The 24589-nt window shown below is 39.6% G+C and overlaps 1 protein-coding gene across 8 annotated transcripts in view; it reads right to left on the bottom strand.

Moving 5' to 3' along the window:
* Window positions 1-24589, bottom strand: part of AR (androgen receptor) — a 293854-nt gene that overhangs the window by 26449 nt on the left and 242816 nt on the right. For 7 of the 8 annotated variants that reach the window (XM_023734651.1, XM_004380092.1, XM_023734646.1 and 4 more), the window contains one exon: window positions 7072-7188. In XM_023734651.1, the coding sequence (XP_023590419.1) occupies window positions 7072-7188 (117 nt within the window). Of the gene's footprint in view, window positions 1-7071; window positions 7258-24589 lie in introns of those variants that run through there. The other variant, XM_023734652.1, reaches the window with a different exon arrangement.

Genomic DNA, 24589 nt, shown 5'->3' with positions numbered 1-24589 from the left:
AGTCAAGGACCAGATACAGGGTAACATCAATTCAATGACAAGTAAAAATTACTTACATATAACTGTAGTTCTCTAAAAGCAAATGTTCAGAGACAGATCACAACATATATGTGCTGTCCCAGATAATTTGGTTTAGAGGAATTAAGAGGCAGAGTCTCTGGTCTCTCCATATACAAAGTTCCCTTGAGAACTACAATTAGAGACAAGTACACTTTTTTTCCTACAAAGTCACCACATATGTATGTAACCAGCTGGAAGATGGCGATCTAGGCCAGGGAGAACAGATTAAAAGGGCTGATTTAAGGGTGACTTAGAAATCAAAGAACCAAGGAACAAGAACCAATAGCCACAAAGAAACAACAGAGAGAGAGAACAGACCTCAGTGTTGTCTGGGAGCACCAACACAGATCAATTCACATACAGACAAGAAGAAGTGGAGGGTACAGAGATAATTATTGTGTGCCTGCTATATGCCAGTTCCTTTAGAACAATTCTTTAAGGGAGATTTTATTATTCCCACAGTGTAGTTGGAAAAAGTGAAGCTCAGAGAGATCTAATGATTTGTCCAAAATCTTTAAGATTGTAAGCAGAGCCAGAACTAGAAATAAGGCCACTCTATATCTGAATCCATCATGCTATTTCCAGTATACTAACCGACCTCTTACAAAACACACACACACATACACACACACAAAACGGAAACTGTAAGTGCTGAGTCACATGTTGTGCATGTTGATGTCAAAGTTTATAGAACAATTTTGTTTCTCTGTGCATGCCTCAATGAGCCCTCGTGGCTCTCGATAACCAAAAGGACAGCAGTTCGAACTCATTAGCTCTATGGGGCAGTTCTACTCTGTCCTATAGAGTCACTAAGAGTCAGAATCGACTCAACGGCAATGGGTGGATGCAAGTCTAAGTTATGCAGATCTATCGGAGTATCGAAGCATTGTATGTGGAGAGTAGCAGCACATCCAACTGAGACTTAACACTTGCATCTCCAGCATGAAGACATTTAGGGCTTTACTCTAGAGTCAAAGGAGAAGGGGGGTAATCCCAACAACTGAGTTTCATATTGTTAACTCTTTATAATACTCCTGCTGTCAAAAGGAAGGTAGTGGGGATTCAGTCACTCGGTAGGCAGTGGGACTAAAATTCTGTGAATCTGTGATTTCTAGGCCTCCTATATTAGCAGTGAGGTTATGTGGTAGCACCATGATGAAGTTCTGGGTAGATGTTGGAATGCTGGTCAGACAGTGTACAAAAGGACTGTTAAATTCTAGGGCAGAACGTCTAGATATCCAAAATATTTAGCAATCACTCTGCATTATGCTGGAAGTCATTATGTTTCTGAGAAATAATTTGTCTAGCATGCTCCTTGGGTCAGAAATACGTACTGGTGACCATTAGATAATTTGGGGAATAACCCTGTTTGGCATTGATTACATGTCTGTGCCTGACAATGATACTATAAACCCAACATGGTTTTACTTTAAATGGCCTTAGTTGCCACTGGTTCACACTCTTGAGAGGTGAGAATGTGGTGAGGATGGTCTTCTCTTGGTTATTAATGGCTTCTTGATCGATTCTCCTGGTGAGCAATGACACACATCTGCAAAATGGATGATTTGGGATAAGGATATTGTCTGCCTGTAGAATATTTATCTATAACCAAGTTTTCCAAAGTTATTCCAGAGAACACTAGTTTTGCAGGATGTTAACAGATGTTATGTGAAAAATGCGTTCTGTGGTTGAATTAAGTTTGGGAATCCTGAGTTACAAAGCTCCTCAGGTTACTTTATTGCAGGACTCCTCAGGGCCTGTGATATGCTAACATGCACTGTAAATTTTCTCGAGCAGGACCATAATATGTAGGTTTCCCTAACATATTTGACCATGGAAGCTATGTTTCAAGAAGAATGTCATGGCACTAGTTTTATCAGAGCCCACGCCAGGAAACACTGGTCTAGACTAAGGCAATTGGCTTGTATAAAAGTAGGACTAATGTATGTGGTTAGTACTTGCAGGTAATAACCCAAATGGAGGCAACTAGCCCCAGGAACCAAGGCTGCAATCCTAGATTTTTAGCAAAACTTGATGCTATAAATTTCTCTGTCTGGTCTATTGTCTCCCTTTCTAAAACTTAAGCCCCCACCAATACAACACTCATGCACCCACCAAGTCTCTTAAAAAAATGCTTACAAATAAAGAAAACGATATGTGATCATGTCTATTCCATGGTCTCAAATCATCAACTGCCTGAAGTCCAAACTTCTTAGCATATAACTAAGTCTGCTTTCAGTATGGTTTCAGCTTGCCTTCCCCATCATCCTAGCTCTGGCAATATTAAACTATGTGCTATTCATCAAACTCTCAATGAATTTTTTTCCATGTCTTTGTGCCTTTATTCCAACTCTACCCTTTGCCTTGCATGCCCTTTCCCTTCCATCTCACTCAACTCCTGCCCAGAGATTTCCTATTTATCCTTCAAGGCTAAGGTGTAATCACTGTCACTGTTTGTCTTCCTTTGTTTAATTTCTTGAGGGCAGGGATTATATCTTATTCATCTATGCTCCACCAAAATGCCTAGCATAGCCTCAGATGCATAGTTGACAATAAATATATGTTAAATGGATGAATAGATGAGTGAATGGATGGAAAGATGGGAGGACGAGTTAGTTGGCAGGCTGGAAGGATTGATGGATAGATAGATGAATGAATAAATGCTGTGAAACTTGTTTTCTGAAGAAACCATTCCACTGATAATATTTCCACACTGGAACCACTCTCTTGCGTCCAGGACATGTGATCTAGAGATAGCAATGCTCGGCTGCTCTTGAGGATGGAGAATGATGAAACAGCTGGCTTCAAGACTGCCTTCAACACTGAAACCTAAGGATGTTCATAGTGTCCATGAAAACATCAGACCGTGGCCAGGGGCTCCCTGAACCATCTTCTTCAATTAGATAATCATGGAGGTTACTAAAACCTGCAGATCTGCTAAATTTCAAAGTTTCAAGTCTCATATGAGTTCAGTCTCCTAGTAGGAGACAGATTTCTCAAATATGCTAGAGTAACCTTTGAAGGAAACGCTACATACCTCAGATTCTCATATGCTCTGGGGCTCCATGTTCCTTCTCCTCTTCTGGGTTTTGGCTGCTACCTGAAATTCCTGAAAGGCCTATAATCTTCTAAGGACCAGGAGAGGGAGGAGTAAGCAGGGTCCAATTTGCTAAAAGCTGAGAACTCAAAATAGTTGCAAAACACAAAAAGAAGTAGTGCTTGGGAAGGAGAGAAGCGGAAGTAGGGAGGAGAGAAGGGTCAGAGGAGCAGATAGCAGGAAGAGCAATTCTTTCTTTCTCTTTCCATCTTGAAAACTGGAAGTGCATCCTTGTGAAGTACGGAGAAAAATGAGAGATGTCTGTGCATTTATTCTAATTAAGGGCTGTGAAAAAGCTGCAGTTAACCCACTGGAGGGAAGGTACTTATCTGAAACGTTATATTTATAAGTGTTTTCGCAAATGAAAGTAAACAAGAGATTTAAATTTTTGAACCAATTAGCAACATGTTGTTTTCAAAAGCAGGCAGAAATGAACCACGTACAAATAAAGGCCTATCCTTGTCATGTATGAGCAGCTGAGAGCCTGGAGGTAGTCTATAAGGGAACCACCCTGAGAATCTAAGCACCCCAGGCTCCTTTCAGCAACATCAAGAGCTGCTAAGAAAAGATGAAAGGAACAGGTAGGTAGGTCTGGAAGCAGGAAGGAAAAGTCTATGCATTAAGTAGCTCTGAGTTGAGGAGATCCCATCACCAAACAGTGGATGGAACATTATAGAGAAAGCCAGATTAGAGAATTTGAGGCCTCAAGACCAAGCAGCCATCAACTGCCTACTGCCAGGTTCTTTAAGATACAGAGACAAGCCTCTGCCCTCCATTCTCTGAACAATCTATCTATCCAGTCTAATATTAGACACAAAATATATCATACTTTTGTGTGAATTGAGATGGCTACAATTGCTATGTAAGTCAAAGCACTCAATTCTTGATTATCTCTTCTTCTGGGAGAAGTGGATGGACAATCCAAGAAAGGGTTGATAAACTAAAATCCTTTCTGAGTGCCTTTAGACGTGGAATCACAAAATGTCAGAAAGGTCTTTGGTGAAGTCCACTGCCCAAGACCACATTCTTAGTTGCCATTTTGGGATATTAACAATTTTGATTTGAGTGATGGTAAGAAGAAAATGAAATTATGTGAATTCTCCTTCAAGATAATCAAAATGCCATGCTAAATCAAAATCTTAATGAAAATGGAGGTCTATTGCTAAAGTATTCAGAAGGAGCACTCTGTATTGATGCTTTCTTTTTTTCCACTTGTTTGACTGAAGGTGTAGTATGTACTGAATTCGTAAGTTAACAATAAACTTGGGAGGAAGTCGTGGTGGGGAGGCAAGGAATATGGGGATAAGTTTAGCAAAATAGAAAGGTTTGTTTTTCAAGTGGTGGTGTCTAAGAGAGTAAACACTAGGTTTTTTACTGACATGGTACTTGAACATAACTTATGATTCCCTTAATCTCTAGAATCAGCTTCTAAACAGGATCTTGGTAGTAATTTTTTATTTGAAATGATCAAAAGTGACTTCTAGTGATGCTCTGCCTGTTGAAATTGTTACATATTATAGGGCATGCCAAGTAACTCAGGGTAAAAGTCAACTGGGAAGTGCTGTGAACAGTTTTAACAGCTGAGGTACTAATGGCCTCACTGTAATAATAAGCCCTCACGTTTGTCTAGCACTTTGTAGTTTATCAAGGATATTCGTATTCATTGTTATTTGATCCTCATTACAGCTCTGTGAGGGAGGTATCTCTAAATTATGGATGAAGAAATTGAGGATCCGAGGGGGCACACAGTAAATAATGCAGCTGAGCCTTTAACTTACCTCTGACTCCAAATGCAAGGTCATGTACATGACACCAAGAATCCCTGCATACAGAATCCTTGTATCCCTGTATCATGTGGGCATTTCTTGACATTTGCCAGCCTGAAGCTCTGTGCATAACAAGGTGCCTTGTACATAGCAGGTATTCAGTAAATGTCAGGACAATGGAAGTGAAATGAAAGCCAGCCTCAGCACTTTTCAGCTTTTCTTTATTGTTTGACCAAGCCCATTTAAATCTGAGTACTCTATCCAATTAATCAATTTGAAAACTTACTGTACTGCTGTCTCCAATAAATTAATTCATGAACTTATGTCTGAATGCTATATGGAGTAGTGGAATTATCTGTGATTCAGGGGCTTCTTTTCAAAAGGAGTTCATTGTAATCACGTCACAGACTGGTGTGTAATGGAGGATGTTGGCTGAGACATGAAACTAATTTTAAGACATGGATCCAGATGTTACGAGGACTTCTGTCACCATTAAATTTTACCTGCATCAAAGAGGGCTTGTAACTCATATTAGTAGATGGAAATCCACAGGATTCTCCATCTAGAAACCCCCATCTCTTACAGATAATTCACAGAAGGAAAATAATAGAGAGTTGAGTTTATCAGAACCCCTCACTGTGGGGTTGCAACATTCATATGAAGAAAACTTCCCCCTGTCAATCCCTCTGTCACATTTCCTGCCTGCCTCAATGCCCTCCCCTCCCCCAAGTCCTGCTTCTTCCTCCCCACTGCAGACTACAATTGTAGGATTTTTCTGGAGTAAGCCAAGCAAACAAAAACAAGGCTGGTTTTTCTCAGATATTTGAGTCTCATTTGATGTGGCTTTCTGGAAAGTCACTCATAAAGCATCTGCCTGCGATGTCTGGGAGTACTAGACACTACTTGAGATGCTTCTGTTAAAAATGTTTTAAATTGAGGCTGAGTCAATTCATTCGTAGTACCTTGGTCTTTTTAGAGAGTGCTACTGGCCTGTGAGCAGGAGATGATGTAGTTATCCACATGAGCACCCATACACGGCCCTGTGCCAGGGTTAGAAAACAAGTTGGTTTCTGTAAATATGCACACAGGCAGACAAGGTGTTGAATACCTCATAGAAAGCCAGAGATGGACAATTGCTCTAAATTAGCCCTGAGAGAGAGGGAAGAGGGCTGGATTCTAGTCACTTGGATTTTCCAGGCTGATAATCAGTAATCAGGTATGAGGCTACAGTTTCAGGCACCCCAAAATAGGCTTGCCTTTCTTCAAGTTCCATTTCCAAATCAAAGTAGACTAATGAGCTTGCTTTTCTCATGTAAGGCGCAGGTCCTTTTCATAAGCAGCAGGCAGCAGGGAGGACCCTGGTGCTGGGCAGATGTAAACGCGAAGAGATGAGGAATTTGGATGGAGAAAATATAAGTGTCAGTCAACTGGTGTCCAGCCTTTCTGGAATTGTGACAGTGCTCATGATAGAGATAGGCCCAGGGGACAGACAGCGTTATGATGGAGAGTTGCCCTTGAAAGAGCTATTTATTCCTTCTTTCAATCTACTATGCTACCAAAAATATGTTTTTGGAAATGATCAATCGATTTGCAAAGAAAAGGAAATGATTAATAGGCCTGTTCATAGCTGGGAGATGTGGGATAGAAAATTGGCTTTGTTTGGCAGCCTAGTCACAGGCTTCTCATTCCAGGTGGCCAGTCCTACAACATAGGAAAAGTTAACTGAGGAATATTCCTGCGTGTTCAGGGACAGATTGTGCCTGGGTCATCCTGCACCTGTGACTATTCTGGATTCTTTAGTTCCCTCATCCTAGCCACCATTTAACAACATCAAGTCAGTACCATTAAGTCCCTAGGGAGCCCTGCCCAGTCAAGTCCACACTCACTACCCTCTGTTGGGTCCTGATACCTGCTTCACATCCCGCTCCTATGCCAAGCCCTAGAATGGGGAGTGGCATGGCTAAGGATAAAGACACCAGCTGGCTTATGGCCACGTTGGGTATAAAGGAGTTAGCCTGTGTCTAGAGTTTGGCTGAAGTCCTTGGAAGCATCAAAAAGGAAAATATGGTTTAAAGAGACAGAGAAGGAGGGAGAATAGGGGAGGGAGAGGGAGAAGGTGAAAGAGAAAAAGAAAAAAAAGTGTCATACCTCCCAGAGTCATCCCTGCTTCATAGCATTTCCGGAGGCGACAAGATGGACAATTTTTCCTTCGGAATTTATCGATGGTGCAATCATTTCTGCTGGCACACAGGTACTTCTGCTTCCCTGGGAGAACAAATACAAGAGCAGACAGATCTGTTAATGTGTCTCCAGAGTCTCTCTCCTTGAATATTTCTAGGAGGAAATGGCATGAAGATATATCCTACCAGGTGACCAAATAGCCCCCAAACAATTGGACCACATGGCAACTAACTATTAAAAGGGCTAGTTTAATTCAATGCTATATTGTTTGGTCTATGTAGGTGTTTTTAGCAAGGATGAACAATTCAGCTCCGGCTGATACCTCCATTATTAGGACTGCTCAGTGTTATTTTAAATAAGATGCTCTACCTTTACTAAAAACTAGGAATGCATGCAAGGAAATGATCAAATGGCACAGTGGACTTGGACTCAGTTAATGTTTCCTTCTACTAACACATGTAACCATGCATAACGTCATACTTGAGCTAATAGATGTGTATTTTTCATAGGAACATTACAGGTAAAACATTTATAAAAAAGAATGTCATGGGATTGCTAATTGTTTTTAAATTGCTAATGATCATACCCCCAATTCTGCAGTTTATAAAAATCTGAGATAAAGCCCACTCTGTGTGAAATGAATCACAGCAAGTGAAAAGGAAGACTTCTGAAGCCAGCAGAGGAAAAATATCACTGTCATATGCACACCTGGAGTTGTCTCAAATACACAGAAACACACATACACAGATACATACAGACACATGCCCAGACCCAGAGATCCTCAGGATCACAGCTGCCCAGAGAAAGACATAGAGGCCCACTCAAAACACATGCTTTGCTCAGTATTTTACTCCCTTGTTTCTAGTACAGGCCTGGCACACATTAAGTAGGCTCTCAATAAACACTGACTGACTGAATTAATACACAAATGTGGCAGAAATAGCAGAGATACAGACCCAGCTGCTCTGAAACACACAGAACTTGACACACTCAAGGCCCTGCACCAGCCTGAGGTTGTGCATCCCCTCACTCCAACCCTTTCCTTCTCCAAGTCCCTGGTATTTTTTTCTCACATCTTCTGTTGTGTTTTGGTTTACTGGATAGACAGGGATTTTAGGGAGGATTTTTTTTTTTTGTAGGGGAAGAATGTTTGTGGTGGGGAAAAGGAAGAAAAATTGAAGGGTGATTGCTATTTGATAACAAGGAAAATAACTAAACTTAGCTACAGCACAGCTTTCCTCTCCCTCCTCTCAGCCTAAAATGTACAAATCAGGCACAGAGAGCACATGCATTTGTAGGTTATTTGATGTAGAAGATTCAGTGGTAACCAGATCAGCAAAGTACTTCTGCGGGCTACCTGTAAGAACATTTTATTAGCTTATTGTAACAAAGGATTCTTTCTTCCTTTCCTTTTCTTCTTTTTTCCTTCCTGCCTCCCTTCGTCAAAGAACTCCAAAATGTTGGGCTTCAAGGAATCTTTAAATGGTATCCCAGTACAATCCTTTCATTCCAAGGCTGAGTTCCTGCAGAATGACTTGCCTTAAGACATCAACTGAATCAGAGGCCCCAGAAGGAAGAAAATCACTACTTATTGGGCAGCTACTATGAGAGTGTTAGGAGTTTTACATTTCTGCAGATCACCTTAGCTTTGTTTTGAGGTAGATACTATTATCACTTTCATTTAAAAGATGAGAAAATTAAGGCTTCTAGGCCAATACTCTTTCAACCATACCACAGGATTGCATTTGTATATAGAGAACATATGATATACTGACAGCTTTTTTCTGCTGCACACTGAGGACTGACTGCAATATATGCATAGTAAGGATGATGCTATGAGTGTCATTGTGCCTTTAGGTGTCAGCTCCTAGAAAGCGGGCCCTATGTCCTGTTCTAGTGAGTTCAGTTCCAGTGACCAGGGCATTGTGGCACCTTCAGTGTGGAACACCCCATATAATATTGGTGTTGCTGAAGTCCTCAAGACTAGCTCGCCACACTGATTACTGAAATAAGCTCAAGTTAGAAGTACTTGGCTTCTTTGGGGGCCCTCTTCTTCCATGGTAGAATACCATAGCCTGGACACCAGTTTAAGGAGCCCTGGTGGTGCAGTGGTTAAGCGCTATGCTGCTAACTGAAAGGTTGGCAGTTCACCAGCCGCTCTGCAGGAGAAAGATGTGGCAGTCTGCTTCCATAAAGGTTACAGCCTTGAAAACCCTATGGGGCAGTTCTACTCTGTCCTACAGGGTCGCTATGAGTCAGAATCGACTCAACAACAAGGACTAAGGAATGGTTACACGACCAATGGAACAAGACTTCCAGAGGATTTTTAGATTTCATTTCTGAAAGAGGATCACTCCATGAATAAGGGAGGTCACAGTGGAAAAATCATGAAATTGGTTTTTTTCAGTTTGGAACTAAGAGCATTTCCCTAGACATATTTCATACTTTTCCCAGGGTGCCTCTTGGCCTAAAGCGAGGGGACCTAAAACACAGATATACTTTAGGTTTTACCCAGGAATAAGTGAAAACCTAGTAAAATCAATGACAATGCATATTAATTTAACATTCACTGAGCATCTATTATGTGCCAGGCACCGTACTAGGTATTGAGGTTACAGAGGGAAATCTCTGCTGAACAAAAATGTTCAAGTCCTTGATAACAGAGAGTGCACTGGGCTGGAAGTCACAAGACCTGGATCCTTGTTCGGTCTTATCACTAACTCACTATGTGACTTTAGACAAGTCCCTTTCCCTCTCTGGGCCTATAACTCTTGTTGATAACATGAGATCAGTTGGACTGGAAAATCATTAAAATATTTACCAACTCTAAGAATCTTGAAAGATGTTTGGATTTCATCTGTTGTAAATAGGCTTGCAGAGTCTTTCATATAAAAGATATAAGTTCTACTGGTAAGCAAGAAATTAACCAATATAATGGTCTCTTTTTCCTATACTCTATCCTTTCAGGGCAGTAACTTACTATAACATTGTCTCTTATATCTGGAGTCATTTGGTTTCTTCTCTTTGTTTTCTAAAGTCATTCAAAACATCAGGGCACTTAATATAGTGTTAAAAGGGCACTGATGTTGCAAGTCATTTGCAACATATGCATAAACAACATGTTTATGCACTTGTGCATATTCAAGCATGTATGAGTGCTACCGGTGTGTGCGGGTACACACACATAACACTGGGTTTAAGAATTATCTTTGTATGTGTATATGTGATCACATAAAACATACGCATACATATGTGTGTCATTTGAAGCAGGATAATGGGCTTAACGTTTTAAATGACAATTAATAGTGACAGAAGTGGTTGAGGTTTGCCAAAGATGGATATAGGAGAAATATTTTTTTCTGGAAGCCCTGAAAATAGGACTGTGACTCACCTGTATAGTTTGGATTAGGGATAGAGGCAGGGAGTGGAATAAACAACCTCCACAGTTGCTTCCAACCCACTTCTCCCACCTGAATTACTACTTTCCCCAAATGATGGCAAAACTAATGTACAGTCACTGGGCTGCTATTACTTCTTTCTTAATCATTCTGTTTCTCCAAATATATGGCTGAAGTTATTAGGGTTCTTAACAGCAACAATAATACCTCCTATTTGATTAGCTTACAAAGCCTAAGAACAATCTTGTGCAAAGTAAGTATAACAGGAATTATTATATACTCTGTTCTACAGATGCAGAAAATGGAGCTTATTAAGATGAAATTGACTTGCTTAGCATAACATTCCCTGGTTTGCTCCGAATCACAGTCCATAAGGCAATGAATTCCATAGATTAGGGAAAAAAAATGAACATTATTTGGTGGCACCACACCCACTTCCCAGTACAAAATATGAACTCCCTTTGTAGCATCCTTACAAAGTGGTTGACTGCCCTTTCTTGACTTGCAGCCCATTTCATCTCTGGACTCTGTTAGAAGGCTCTTCCTTCCAGGAAACTTGGTATCTGTTATTGAGTAACTCTGACTAATTAGGCCCAATTAGAAACACAGAATCTTTGGGCTAGAAAGGACTACTCAAATGCCTTCTAAGAAAGTGCCTCAATTTGATGTTTGACTACAGTTAGGAAAATGAACACAAAGTGTTGAAGTGACATGCCCCAAGTCATCGCAAGTTGGTGGTAGAGTCAGCACAAAATCTGGCAACTTCATCCATGGAGACATAGCATGGGTGGTTGTAGTCTCAAGAAAAAGCATTCTGAGGGTGATACGCATCTTTGTTCTTTGTCTAATAAGTATATAGCCCTGTGGGTGCCTTCTCAGTAATCAGTTGACATAAGAAGTATGTAAGTGGGATCTGGGCCTGTTCCAAAGTGGTTCTAGACTGTCCTCTGCTCTCATGCTGAATAATCAACACAGAAAACACAAACTTCTATCCGTCTCCTCTCCTCAGAGCTTAAAAGCATTACACCTAGTTTTTTGACACTGCTGACCTCCAACAGCAAAACTATATCAATAACCTATTATCAAGGTGTCACAAAAAAAAGGGAATTACGAAATCTCTGGCAAAATACAAAAATCCTCTCTCATGTTGAAGTAGTTAAGGCCACACTGTAGAGCTGCAAACAGATAGTGCATTTAAATTCTTGATAACTGTTCTTATTAGAACCTCAAAACTTTGACTACCATGAATGGTCACATAATGGGTTGGCATGAAGCCCTTTGCATGCCAGCTGGCTCTGAAATCATGGACTGCATGATGGTATTCTGCATCTTTCTTCATGGTTCTGTTCTATCATAAGCCTTAAGTATAATTCAAAGCACAAGCAGGAACAGAAGCCATGAAACAGCCTTCACATATTTTCTCCACAGGCTCCCCATTTCTGTTGTTTTCTGTCAGCTCCATCAATGACACCATGCAGTTTGAGTTGAGGTAAATATCTGATTAGGTTTCTTTCAATTTGTTCACTCTGAAAAATCTTGTTAAGAGCAAAGGAGGTAAGGCAGGGGCGTTACCCACTATTGGCAGCATCACACCATGCAAACAAGGAGAGGGTTGCATCATAATCTTCATTATTAACCTATGGAGAAGAATGAAGAATATAGGACTTCTCCATTTAAACAGAGTGTTAATTCAGAATCTATGTGAACAAAACTACAAAAATTTATTGAGGTATGTAAAAAAGGACCTGAATTATATGGAAAGACATACCATGTTCCTGGATGGGAAGTTGCAATATTGCAATGATGTCAATTCTCCCCCAATGCAACCTATAAATGTAAAGAAACCCAAAAAAAAATTTTGGCAAAATAATCTCAAAGTTTATGTGAAGGAATAACATGTGTGATAATGCCAAGATGTTTTTGGAAAAGAAGAGTAATAATTAGAAACTTTTCCCGCTAGATATTTAAAGTATTATTTAGAAAGCCATAACAATTACAAGAGTTTGGTATTGGCTCCAGTATTGCTCAATCAGTGGAAGATAAAGTAAAAGCTAAAAACAGACACCAGTATATGTAATATGTCATTCTAAATTAGTGAAAAAAGTACAAGTTATTCACTAGTGTCAGAACAAGTGGTCAATCATTTGGAAAAGAAAATAAAGTTAAATTTCTAGTTGACACCAAAATAAATTCCAGATAGAGTAGAGATGTCAATAAAAAAAACCAAAAACAAAAGGAAATCATTGATGTACTAGAAGAAAATACAGGTGAAAACTTTTTAAATTTTACAGGTAGAAAAGCATTTTTTTAAAGTATGACAATGAAGAAAATATAAGCTAACATTTTGATAGATTTGACTAGAAAACATTTAAACTTTCTGTATGTGAATTATATTCAATTCGAAAATCATAATCCAAATTAAAAGATAAGCTGCAAATTAGGGAAAAATATTGGTACCAAGTATGAAAAGCCAATGGTCAATATCCTTGATATATAAAGATGAACAGCACAATAGAAAAATGGGCAACAGATATGAACAGGCAATTAATTAAAAGAAATACAAATGGCTGGTACGCATAAGAAAATTGCTCAATTAATAATCATAGAAATGCAAATTAAATAAGACATCAGTTTCACAAGTGAGATTGACAAACACTAAGTACTCAGTGTTGGTGAAGAGGCATTGTTGGTGTGAGTATAAATTAATTTTTAGAGAAGAATTTTGCAGTATATTTCAAAAGATTTAAAAATGTGCATAATCTTTACCCAGTAACTCCACTCCTAAGAATGTTTTATAAGAAAATAATAAGTTAAGCACAAAAAAGAAGTTCATTGTAGCATAATTTTAATAGAGAAAATAGGAAAATTAGCTGTCCAAAATTAGGGGAGTTATTAAATAAATTATTTCATCTCCATGCAAGGGAATACTGTGTAGCTATTAATGATGATATTGATGCTTACTTTTTTAAGTTGGAAGGATGTTCACAAGATACTGTTTTCTTCAAACAACAAGTAAATGAAGTTGTCAAACAATATATGTGGTCGGGTCCCATTTTTAATGCATAAGGCCTTACAGCCTATCTAATAGCATTTTATATTCTTTTTGCAGTAGACCCTTTTCACAAACGAAACATTACATGGAAGTTCCATATATACAAGAGATAAATTAAACCTATTCTACCTGAAGCAGGCATAACAGAACTCGTCCTGCTAGATCTGCTTTCTCTCCTTCTCTGTAGCCTTAGAGAAACTCTGTGGTATGACAATGAAGAAAACATAAACACTTTGACAGGTTCCGTGGAAGAGCTTCGAGACCTACTGATTTAGCCCAATCTCCATACCCTCTATTTTACAGATTGAGAAACAGAGAATGAAAGGGACTTGCCTAGTGTCACACTATGAGTCAGTTTAACAATAGGGACAAGAGTCCAGGTCTCCTCATTCCCAGTCCAAGTAGTCCAGTGTTCTTCCCACATGAGATAACAGATGTGAAAATATCATATAAGCATTATACAGATCTTATCTAATATTATTATTACTTAAATAAGAAATTCATTTAATGTCAGACTAGCAAGAACCTCTGCAGGGATTATCTAGTCTGACACTTTCATTTTAAAGATGGGGAAACTGAGAATCAGAGAGCAAAATGGGTTTGACCAAGATTACACAATGAGTCAGTGACAGCAATGAAACTAAACCCAGGTCTTCTGCCAACTATATTCTCTGCACATTTGTTCTATTATTTTGGGACAATTTTCATACCCATTATCTCACTGAGCCCTTTTTCAAAGTAGAGATGGTACAGACCATTACCTCCTATGTATATATGGGAGAATCTGAAATACAGAGTGTTTACTGATACCAAATAATATAGCCCAATTCCAATCCAGGCTACCATATGTTTTCCACTATAACTGAGCAAATATTTTAATTGCCTCTCTCCTGATTTAGCTGCCCTGTATGTTCTAAATCTATCCACTGCCTCTTCAAAGTGACAAGGTGATATGATATTTGACTTGCCTGGGGAGAGCAATTGAGAGAGAAGAGAACCCACTGAGTTCTGACTGAGTACGCTGGTGCTTTCACAGATGCTATCACATTTAATTCTTGCTAGGACCCTTCCAGGTAGCTACTGTCCCTATTTTACGGATGAGTAAAATAAGGCTCAGGGAGGTTGAGCGACTCACATGCAATCACCAGCTAGTTAGTGGCAGAAGCAGGATCAGAAGCTATGAGCTGTTACGTTGATGCTTCCCTTGTCGTGTGATGTCTCCTCGTAAATGCGCTCTGGCCTTATGCTTCAAAGACAGAGGCAGTGCAGAATAGTAAAAGCACAGAGCAGAAGTTTGAAGACCTAGAAGCCAACCCTACTGTCTCACTGAATCATGTATGACTTTGTGCATAGCTCTACTTCTCTCTGAATCTGTAACAAGAAGAGAAAGTGGTACGCACTAAGAGAACAGTGGTAACCTGAGAAACGTGGGCTCAGAAGTCTTCTCTTTACATTAGAATTTCTGCTTGGAGTCTCAGAGTCTATCTGGGTGTGACTGAAGGAGAATGAGGCACATTTTCCCCCTCTTACCCACCCTGAAGCCATTTCTGCATTCTTATCGTGTTTTTTCAGTCTCAAGTCTCTTGACTCTAAGGGCTTCTCCCTGAAAAATGAAACATTACCCATAGAAAGGAGTAGCTAAATGTCTCTCTCCGAGCGACCTTCACAGACTAGAACCAGCCCAAGGCCTGTCTAGGGTCATGTATCATACGGACATAACATTCTCTGGGGTTGAGGAAGCCTAGAATCTCTGGCCGAATTGCCCAAGGGCTCCCTTCTTTGAAAAGCTCTCCCAAGCACTGTTGAGTCTGAGTTACTTCTTTATCCCAGGATACTGCTCATAGGCCTGTGGAAGAGGCTAGACAGCTTTAAACACATAGTCTATGCCCTGTAAAAAGGCAGGGACATTGTGAGAAGGACTTATGAAGTGGCCTGTGATTCTAAGGACCTGCAACCCACCTCCAACCAAGAAACACCCACCACCACTGATGGGCCCTCAGGCTGGCCTGTCAGCTGATGCTCTACAGGGGGGCTTCTTGGGAGTGATCATGAAGCCATGATCATTATTTGTTTTATTTTAGAATTTAACTTTTTTTTTACATTTTTTTATTTTGCTTTAGATGAAGGTTTACAGAGCAAATTAGTTTTTCATTAAAAGATTAATACAGTTACTGTTTTGTGAAACTGGTTGCCAACCCCAAGATGTCTTTTCCCCATTTAATGGAATTTGGGCCTTTTTAGAAGATCAGATAACCCTAAGTGGGTGGATTTACAACTGGGTTATCGATTCTGCTCCACTGGTCAATGTTTCTGTTGTTGTACCAGTACCAGGCTGTTTTGACTACTGTAGCTGTATAATAGGTTCTGAGGTCAGGTAGTGCCGAAGCCTCTTACTTTGTTCTTCTTCATTAGTGCTTTATTTATCAAGGATCTATTTCCTTTCCATATAAAGTTACTGATTAGTTTTTCCATCTCATTAAAGACTACAGTTTGTATTTGAATCGAGATAGCATTATATTTGTAGATTGCTTTGGGCAGAATTGACATTTTCACAATGTTGAGTCTACCTATCCATGAACACGGTATGTTTTTCCATTTATGTAGACCTCTTATGGTTTCTTGTAGTAGTGTTTCGTAGTTTAGACTTTGTATGGGTCTTTTAGGTCCCTAGTTAGATGTATTTCTAAGTATTCTATTTTTTAGGGGCTATTATAAATGGTATTGCTTTCCTGATTTCCTTTTCAGAGTTCTCTTTGTTGGTGTATAGGAATGCAACTAATTTTTGTATGTTTATCTTGTATCCTGCTACTCTGCTGAATCTATCAGTTCTGGTAGTTTTCTTGTGGAGTCTTTTGGGTTCTCTATGTATAATATCATATCATCTGAAAATAGGGATAGTTTTACTTCTTCCTTACCAGTTTGGATGCTCTTCACTTCTTTTTCTTGCCTTATTGCTCTAGCTAGGACTTCCAGCACAATGTTAAATAGGAGTGGGGATAAAGGGCATACTTTTCTTGTTCCTGTTCTCAGGGGAAATGTTTTCAGCCTCTCTTGGTTGAGAATGATGTTAGCTCTTGGTTTTGTACAGATACCCTTTATTATGTTGAGGAATTTCCCTTCTATACCTATTATTAATTGAGAGTTTTTATCAGGAATGGGTGTTGGACTTTATCGAATGCCTTTTCTGCATCAATTAAGATGATCATGTGGTTCTTTTTTTATGTGGTGGATTACATTGATTTGTTGTCTAATGTTGCAACATCCTTGCATACCTGGTATGAATCCAACCTGGTTGTGGTATATTATTTTTTTGATAGTATGCTAAATTCTATTGGTTAGAATTTTGTTGAGAATTTTTGCATTTATATTCATGAGACATATTGGTCTGTAATTTTATTTTATTTTATTTTTGGTGTCTTTGCCTGGTTTTGGTATCAGGGTTATGATGGAATTATCTCTTCCTTTTCTGTGTTCTGAAATAGTTTGAGTAGTACTGGTGTAAGCTCTTCTTTGAATGTTTTGTAGAATTCTCCATCAAAGCCATCTAGGCCAGGACTTCTTTTGGTTGGGAGTTTTTTTTTTTTTAATTGCCTTTTCAATCTCTTGTTATATGTCTGTTCAGATTTTCTACCTCAGTTTGTGTTAGTTTTGGTAGGCAGTGTCTTTCTAAAAATTTGTTCATTTCCTCTAGGTTTTCAAATTTGTTGGAGTATAATTTTTCATAGTATTCTGTTATGATTCTTTTTATTTCAGTTTGGTCTGTTGTAATGTCCCCCATTTCATTTCTTATCTGAGTTATTTGCATCCACTCCTGTTTTTTTTTTTTAGTGAATTTGGCCAATGGTTTGTCAATTTTGTTGATCCTTTCAAAGAACTAACATTTGGTTTTGCTGATTCTTTCTACTTTTTTCTACTCTCTGTTTCATTTACTTCTGCTCTGATCTTTCTTATTTCCTTTCTTCTGGTTGCTGTGGGCTTCTTTTGCTGTTCTCTTGCTATTTTTTTTGAGTTGTATAGCTAACGTTTTGATTTTGTTCCTTTCTTCTTTTTTGATGTGTGAATCTAATGCTATAAATCGACCTCTGAGCACTGCCTTTGATGTGTCCTAAAGGTTTTGGTATGATGTGTTTTCATTCTTGTTTGATTCTAGGAATTTTTTTATTCCATCTTTGATTTCTTCTATTACCCAGTGGTTTTTAAGCAAGATGATATTCTATTTCCGTGTATTTGATTTTTTTCCTTGTTCTTCCTTTTATTAATTTCCACTTTTGTGGGATTGTGATCAGAAAATTGCTGTGTACTATGTCAATCTTTTGGATTTTTTTGAGGGTTGCTTTTTGGCCTAAGAAGTGGTCTATTCTGGAGAACATTTCACGTGCATTGGGAAGAAGGTATACTTTGCTGCTGTTGGGTGGAGTGTTCTATATATATCTATGAGGTCAAGTCGGTTGCTTGTGGCCTTTAGAGCTTCTGTATCTTTGTTGAGTTTCTTTATAGATGTTTTGTCCCCTAAGGAGAGTGGTGTGTTGAAGTGTCATTATTATTGTTGAAGTCTCATTATTAGTGTGGAATTGTCAGTTTCTCTTTTCAGTGCTGTTAGAGTTTGTTTTATGTATTTTGGAGCCCTGTCATTGGGTGCTTAGATATTTATTATGACTATGTCATCATGGTGGATTGTCCCTTTAATCATTATGTAATGTCCTTCCTTGTCTTTTAGGGTGGTTTTTGTCTTAAAATCTATTTTATCTGAGATTAGTATTGCCACTCTTGCTCTTTTTTGGTTGCTGTTTGCTTTATGTATTTTTTTCCATCCTTTGATTTTTAATATATTTATGTCTTTGTTTCTAAAGTGTGTCTCTTGTAGACAGCATATTGATAGGTCCTGTTTTTTAATCCATTCTGTCACTTTCTGTCTCTTCATGGGTGTATTCAAGCCATTTACGTTCAGTGTGATTATTGATAGGTGTGAGTTAATTGCTGTCATCTTGTAGTGCTTTTTTTGTGGTGCTGATGTTTTCTCTGTTCCTCTGACTCTTCTGTGCTAAATTCTTTGTTTGTAGATTTTTTTTTGTTTCTTTTTTGTAGATTTTGTGTATACTGAGACTTTATGTTTTTCTTCTTTATTTTGGTGAGTAGATTTGTTAACTTTCTTTGTGGTTACCTTGAAATTTACCCCATCTTCCTAAGTTTAAAGCAGCCTTTTATTATTTGACATCGCCTTGACTTTCTTTCCATTTGAAAGTTCTATACCTACACCATTTATTCTGTTTTATTTTTCTGATGTTGTTGTCATTTACTGATTGACCTCTCTGGCTCCCTGTTGTAAATCTTTTAGTTTTGTTTTCTCCTTGAGAGTTCATTGCCTAGGTTGGTATCTAGGTGATGCTCTCCTGTGTCCTAGATTCAGGTTGTTGTCTGACATTGTTGGCTCTTTAACCAAAGGACTCCTTCTAATATTTATTGTAAGTTTGGTTTGGTTTTTACATATTCCGTTAATTTCTGTTTATCTGGAAATTTCCTAATGTCATCATCATATTTGAGTGAGCGTTTTGCAGGATATATTATTCTTGGTTGGCAGTTTTTTCTGTCAAGGTTTTATGTATGTTATCCCATTGCCTTCTTGCCTGCATAGTTTCTGCTGAGTAATCAGAGCTTAGTCTTATTGTTTCCCCTTTTTATGTGACTTTTTGTTTTTCTCGAGCTGCTCTCAAGTTTCTTTCTTTGTCTTTGTTTTTGGCGAATGTGATTATGCTATGTCTTGCTGACTTTCTTTTGGGGCCTGTCCTATATGGGGTTCATTGAGCTTCTTGAATGGTATCCTTTTCATCTTTCATGATATTAAGGGAAGTATTCCATCAGAAAATCTTCAGTGATCCTCTCTGTGTTTTCCACTTTATTCTCCTGTTCTGAAAGTTCAATGACACACAAATTTTTGCTTTTGATTGTATCCCACATCATTCTCAGGGTTTTTTCATTTTTCTTTATTCTTTGATTTTACCTCAAAGTGGTATTCAGTGATTTGTCTTCAGTTTCACTGGTCCTGTCTTCCATTGTTGCAAACTTGCTCCTAAAACTTTCTATTGCACAGTCCATTTCTAAAATCTTGTTGTTTATCTTTTGGATTTATAATTGCTGTTTCTGTATAATTTCTAGTTGTTTGTTTTGACATTTTGTTCCTGTATTATTTCCCTGAGTTCTTCCATTGTTTTGTCTGTGTTTTCCTGATTTTGCATTTTTCCTGATTTTGTCAATTTTTTCCTGCATTTTTGTCTGCATTTTCCTTCATCTCTTTCCTGTTCTCTTAGAGAGCCCCGAATATTAGAGTTTTGAATTCCCTGTCAGGTAGTTCTAGTGCCTTTTCTTCTACCAGAAGGTCACCTGTTTTATTTTGGTCGCTTGCTGGAGCTATCTTATTCTGTTTTTTTTTAAATATATTTTTATATTGTTTACTGTCTCTGGGACATTCAGGAATTATTTTCTTCCTTTATTGATTGTAGATTTGTTTGTTTTATCCTGCTTTTCTGTTTTATTTGGTTATGTCTGGGCAGGGGGGTTGGGAGTGTTTTATTGCTTCCTCATCTATGGGCACAATTATTCTCATCACCTTGTTCAGGTGGACAGGGCCTGTCACTCAGCTATGTTGCAGCTGGGCAGCACCAGTGGGACAGGCAGGAGATGAGGATGGGTCGTTTGTGGCACGAACTATGGCCAACCAGACAGGACAGGCGTGCAGTGTGGGGCAGGATTCAGTGGTCCAGGCGTCTGCACTGATGCCACTTGGGGGCTCGGTGCTTGGTGCACAGTGCAGATAGGCAAGAGAGAAGGGAGAGGATGTGATGTGTGGAGCTAAGTGGGTGAGAGAAAGAAGACAGAGAAATAGAAGCAAAAAATAAAAAAAGCCAAAAAATGAAGGAAAAAAGAAATAAAAAAGTAAATAAAATGGCAGCATGGTAAAATTTGGTGGGTGGGGGTGGTGCAGACCCAGGGAGGCCTTGTGCTGGTGGCTCTCTAACCAAATGGTGCTGCTTGGCCTGTCAAGAAGAGGCGTGGGCAGTGCACGGGGCTAGGTGGGGTGAGGGAGAAAGGAAAGGAAAGAAGGGAAAGAGAAGATAGAGAAGAAACAAAAAACAAAAACAACAACAACAGCAATTAAAAAAAATATGGTGCTGTGGGAGCTGACCGTTGGGGGTAGGGCAGAATTGGGGTGGTGGTGAGCTGATGTCTCTCTCACTGGGCAGCATGGCCCATCAAGAAAGGGTGGATGCAGTGCAAGTCCTAGGTGGGAGAGAGAAGGAAAAAGGAGAAGGAGAAAGATAAAGAAAAATAAAAAATATGGTGCTGAGAGAGCCGGCCAGTGGTGGCAGGAAGGACCCTGGGAGGCCATGTACTGGTGGCTTTCTAGCCACACAGTGCAGTACAACCTTTCAAGAATGGGCGGATATGGCACACGGGGCTAGGTGGACGGGAGAAAGGAATGAAAGGAAAGGAGACGGAGAGAAGAAACCAAAAAAACAAAACAAAACAAAATGGTGCTGAGGGACACTTCCAGCGGGGGCAGCAAAGAACTGGGAATCTGTGGCTTGTGGCTCTCTATCCGGGCAATGTGGTACAGTCTGTCAAGAAGGGGTGGAGATGGCACACGGGGCTAGCTGGGTGGGGGAATTGAAAGGAAGGAAGAGAGAGAGAGAGAGAAGAAACAGAAAAAAAAAGGCACTCAGAGACCTGGTCGGTGCGGACAGCACGGAACCAAGAGAGATAAGAAACAAAAAAGCCAAAAACAGTAACAAAAAAAATGACACTGAAGGAGCTGGCTTGTGGGGGTGAGGTTGCCCTGGGTGACAGTGAGCTGCTGTTTCTCCGGTGGAGTGACCATGGTCTGTTCAAAAGCTGCAGAGGCGTCATACAAGGAAGAAGGGTGAGGGGTGGGAAAGCATGTATCCCTGGTTACCGGGTGCTCTGTCTCCTGTTGGGAGCTCCATGGAGTTGCCTTCCCATACTCCTGGTCTCCCTTCCTTGGTGGCTATAGTCCAAGATGGCGAATCTGTGCCTTGTTAGCTGGTAGGGGACTTCCACTCTGTAGCTCTCCTCGTTCTCTGTTCTCTGTAAGTTTCCTATTCCATTTGGTGCTTGACTGAGTTCTTTATCCCTTCATTTGATGCTTCGGGTTTCAGGATTAACATTTGTATCTGTCTTACTTAGTTCTTTGGGTCTTTGCTGTAGAGGGACGGTGTGGTACCTCTCTCTATAGCACTGTGTTGGCTCTGCTCCATGACCATTTTTGTTTCTCTTGACCTTATGATTATAAGAAGGGTTATATGTAATGTTACTGAGTCTATCCCCCCTCTTCTATTCCCCTCCATCAGCAACCCTCTTCTGGCCACATTGTTCTCTTCACTGGTTCCTGCCCTGCTTACAAACATTCTGTCCTCTGCCCCCAACACACACACACACACACACACACATACACACACCCACACACCCCTCTCTTAAATCCAACCCTGCAGTATACTTCTCCAGACCACCTTCCCTACCTACTCAGTTCACATAGGCCTCCTGCATCAAAATGATAGAATTGGAAAATGAGGTTGAAAATTTAGACAGTGGATAGGTCATGAATAGCCTTGAATGTCATTTTATGGAGTTTAAACCTAAGCACAATGAAGTATCTGAACCTGTCATTGACCTCAACCATGTTGTTGTATGCTGTCGAGTTGATTCCAACTCATAATGACCCTATTAGACAGAGTAGAACTTCTTCCATAGGGTTTCCTAAGCTGTAATCTTTAAGTAAGCAGACTGCCACATCTTTCTCCCTCGGAGCGACTGCTGGGTTCAAATCACTGACCTTCTGGTTAGTAGCCGAGCACTTAACAACTGCACCACCAGGGCTATCCCCTGATGGTTAAAGAACAATCTTTGTGCGCACACCTACTATGTTGCAGACATTATTCTCAGCAACTAGGAAGACAACAGTGAATAAAATTGTCAAGGTCCTTGTCTTCAAGTAGGTAATCTTTTGGTGAAAGTAGACAAGCAATAAATGAATGATAAATAATAAATATTATATTTTCAGATGGAGATACATGCAATGAAGGAAATTAAACAGGGTGATGTGATAAAATGCGAAGGGTGGGCTAATTTAGGTAGAGTGTTTGGGGAAAGATTCGGAGGATGTGGCATTTGAACAGACCTGATTAATAGAAGGTGGCAGACATGCAGAGAGCCAGAAGAGGAATATCTAAGGAAGAAGGACCAGCAAGTGCAAAGATTCAACGTCATGAATGAATTTGGTGTTTTCTTAGAACTGCAAGGTTGTCATTGTGGATGGCATGTGATGAAGGAAGGCTGTGGTAGTAGAAAAAGCTGATTAGATTGCAGGATCGGGTGGTGCAAGGCAGTAATTCTCAGCCTTAGCTGCAAGTTTGAATCACCTGGAGAGCTTTTACAAAAAATGATGCCTATTATCACTCCCGGTGGTTCTGATTCAGTTGATATGGGGTAAAGTGTGGGCACTGTAATTTTTTAAAGGCTCACCCATTTCTTCTAACGTGCATACAAGGGAATAAACTGCTGGTGTTGGGCCTTGCAGGTGAATCGATTGCAGATGACATCAGATTAATAATAGGACAAATGTTTTACATTGAAATATCACTTGACAGTTCACAAAGCCCCTTGCTGTTTTGCTTCTCTGGATACCAGTGAGGTGCAGGCCACTAAGGTGAGGAGTGTGGGGAGCACCAAACAGACGATGTTCTTTGGATGAGATTTGGATAAACCACCTGGGAGAAGTACAGGTTCCAATCGCACTAAGGAAAACACTCTGAGGAATAACCTGACTCACTTCTGCCAAGGCCATCTGACATTTGGCCAGAAACAAGTTTTATGTTCTCAAGCTGCCTTCCCTTAGGTTTTGTCCAGTGTTGTGCTGGAGCTGATTTGTATAGACTCCCAAAAACCAATTCTGAGCATCTCTTTTGAACTTCACATTCAGTGTTATCGCAGTCCTAACTTGAAATTGGCCGCAGAAATCAGCAAACAGTACAAATTAGGCCTTCCCCACCCCACTCCCAGAGAGTCAGTTTACCAGCACACCACTGATTCTGTCTTTGTGGTACCTTCACTGCCTTCTAGCTAGGTCTGATCCCCTTGTTCTTTTCTGTTCTTTTCTGCCTACACTTTTATCCCAAGGTACCTCTGGAGTTTGGCAATATGATTGGAACTACATCCTGTGCAGACACAATTGCATTTTAGAAACACACTGCCATCTTCACATGCTTTACCTAATAGATGTGTCCCTGACCAGTTGTGTATAAATAACATTTCTTTAAATTCAATTCTTATTAAAATGCACAGTGGAGGATGATTATTTAAAGCTTGCCTGCGGGATGGGGTGGGAGGACTTATTTTCCACTATTTAGCCTTTTTAATTTTGTATCATATACTGTATTACCGTGTCTAAATATAAATTTGAAATAGTAACCTCTCTGTTATAAAACTCCCTGTGACCTTTAGACAAATTCTTTCCCCTCTCTGCACTTCAGTATCCCCATCTGAACACTCTAGTTTCCAATTTAAAGAGTCTCCATTCACAACAGGCATGCTGTCTGTTCACAACTCTGTGTAATTAGGGAACAGAAGCTGCTTATCTGAGTCATAGACAGTGTTTCTGTTATTGGCAAAAAAAAAACAAAACAACAAAAACAAAAACAATTATTAAGTTAACAAATACCTAATGAAAGTCCAAAATGGTCCAGTTCTGTGCTGAAATCTGTACGGGAGAAAGAGAAATGATAGCTCCTACTTTTTAGGAGCTTGCAATCTAGTGGGAGATAAGATAAATGCACACAAAACTCCAATAATACAAAAGAGTATAAGAGAGTTCTGGAATGGGGCAAGGAGATGTAGGTCATGGCTTGACTTCACTGGCTCACTGTGAAGCCTTGGGAAAGTCGCTGCTTTTCTTTTTCTTTTTTTTATTGTACTTCAGGTGAAGGCTTACAGAACAAATAGTTTCTCATGAAACAGTAGTACACAT

Source organism: Trichechus manatus, unplaced genomic scaffold (assembly GCF_000243295.1).
Source record: "Trichechus manatus latirostris isolate Lorelei unplaced genomic scaffold, TriManLat1.0 scaffold00070, whole genome shotgun sequence".
NCBI classification, from domain to species: Eukaryota; Metazoa; Chordata; class Mammalia; order Sirenia; family Trichechidae; genus Trichechus; species Trichechus manatus.
Note: the sequence above shows the minus strand (reverse complement) of the source record. Positions and strands in the feature narration are given on the sequence as shown.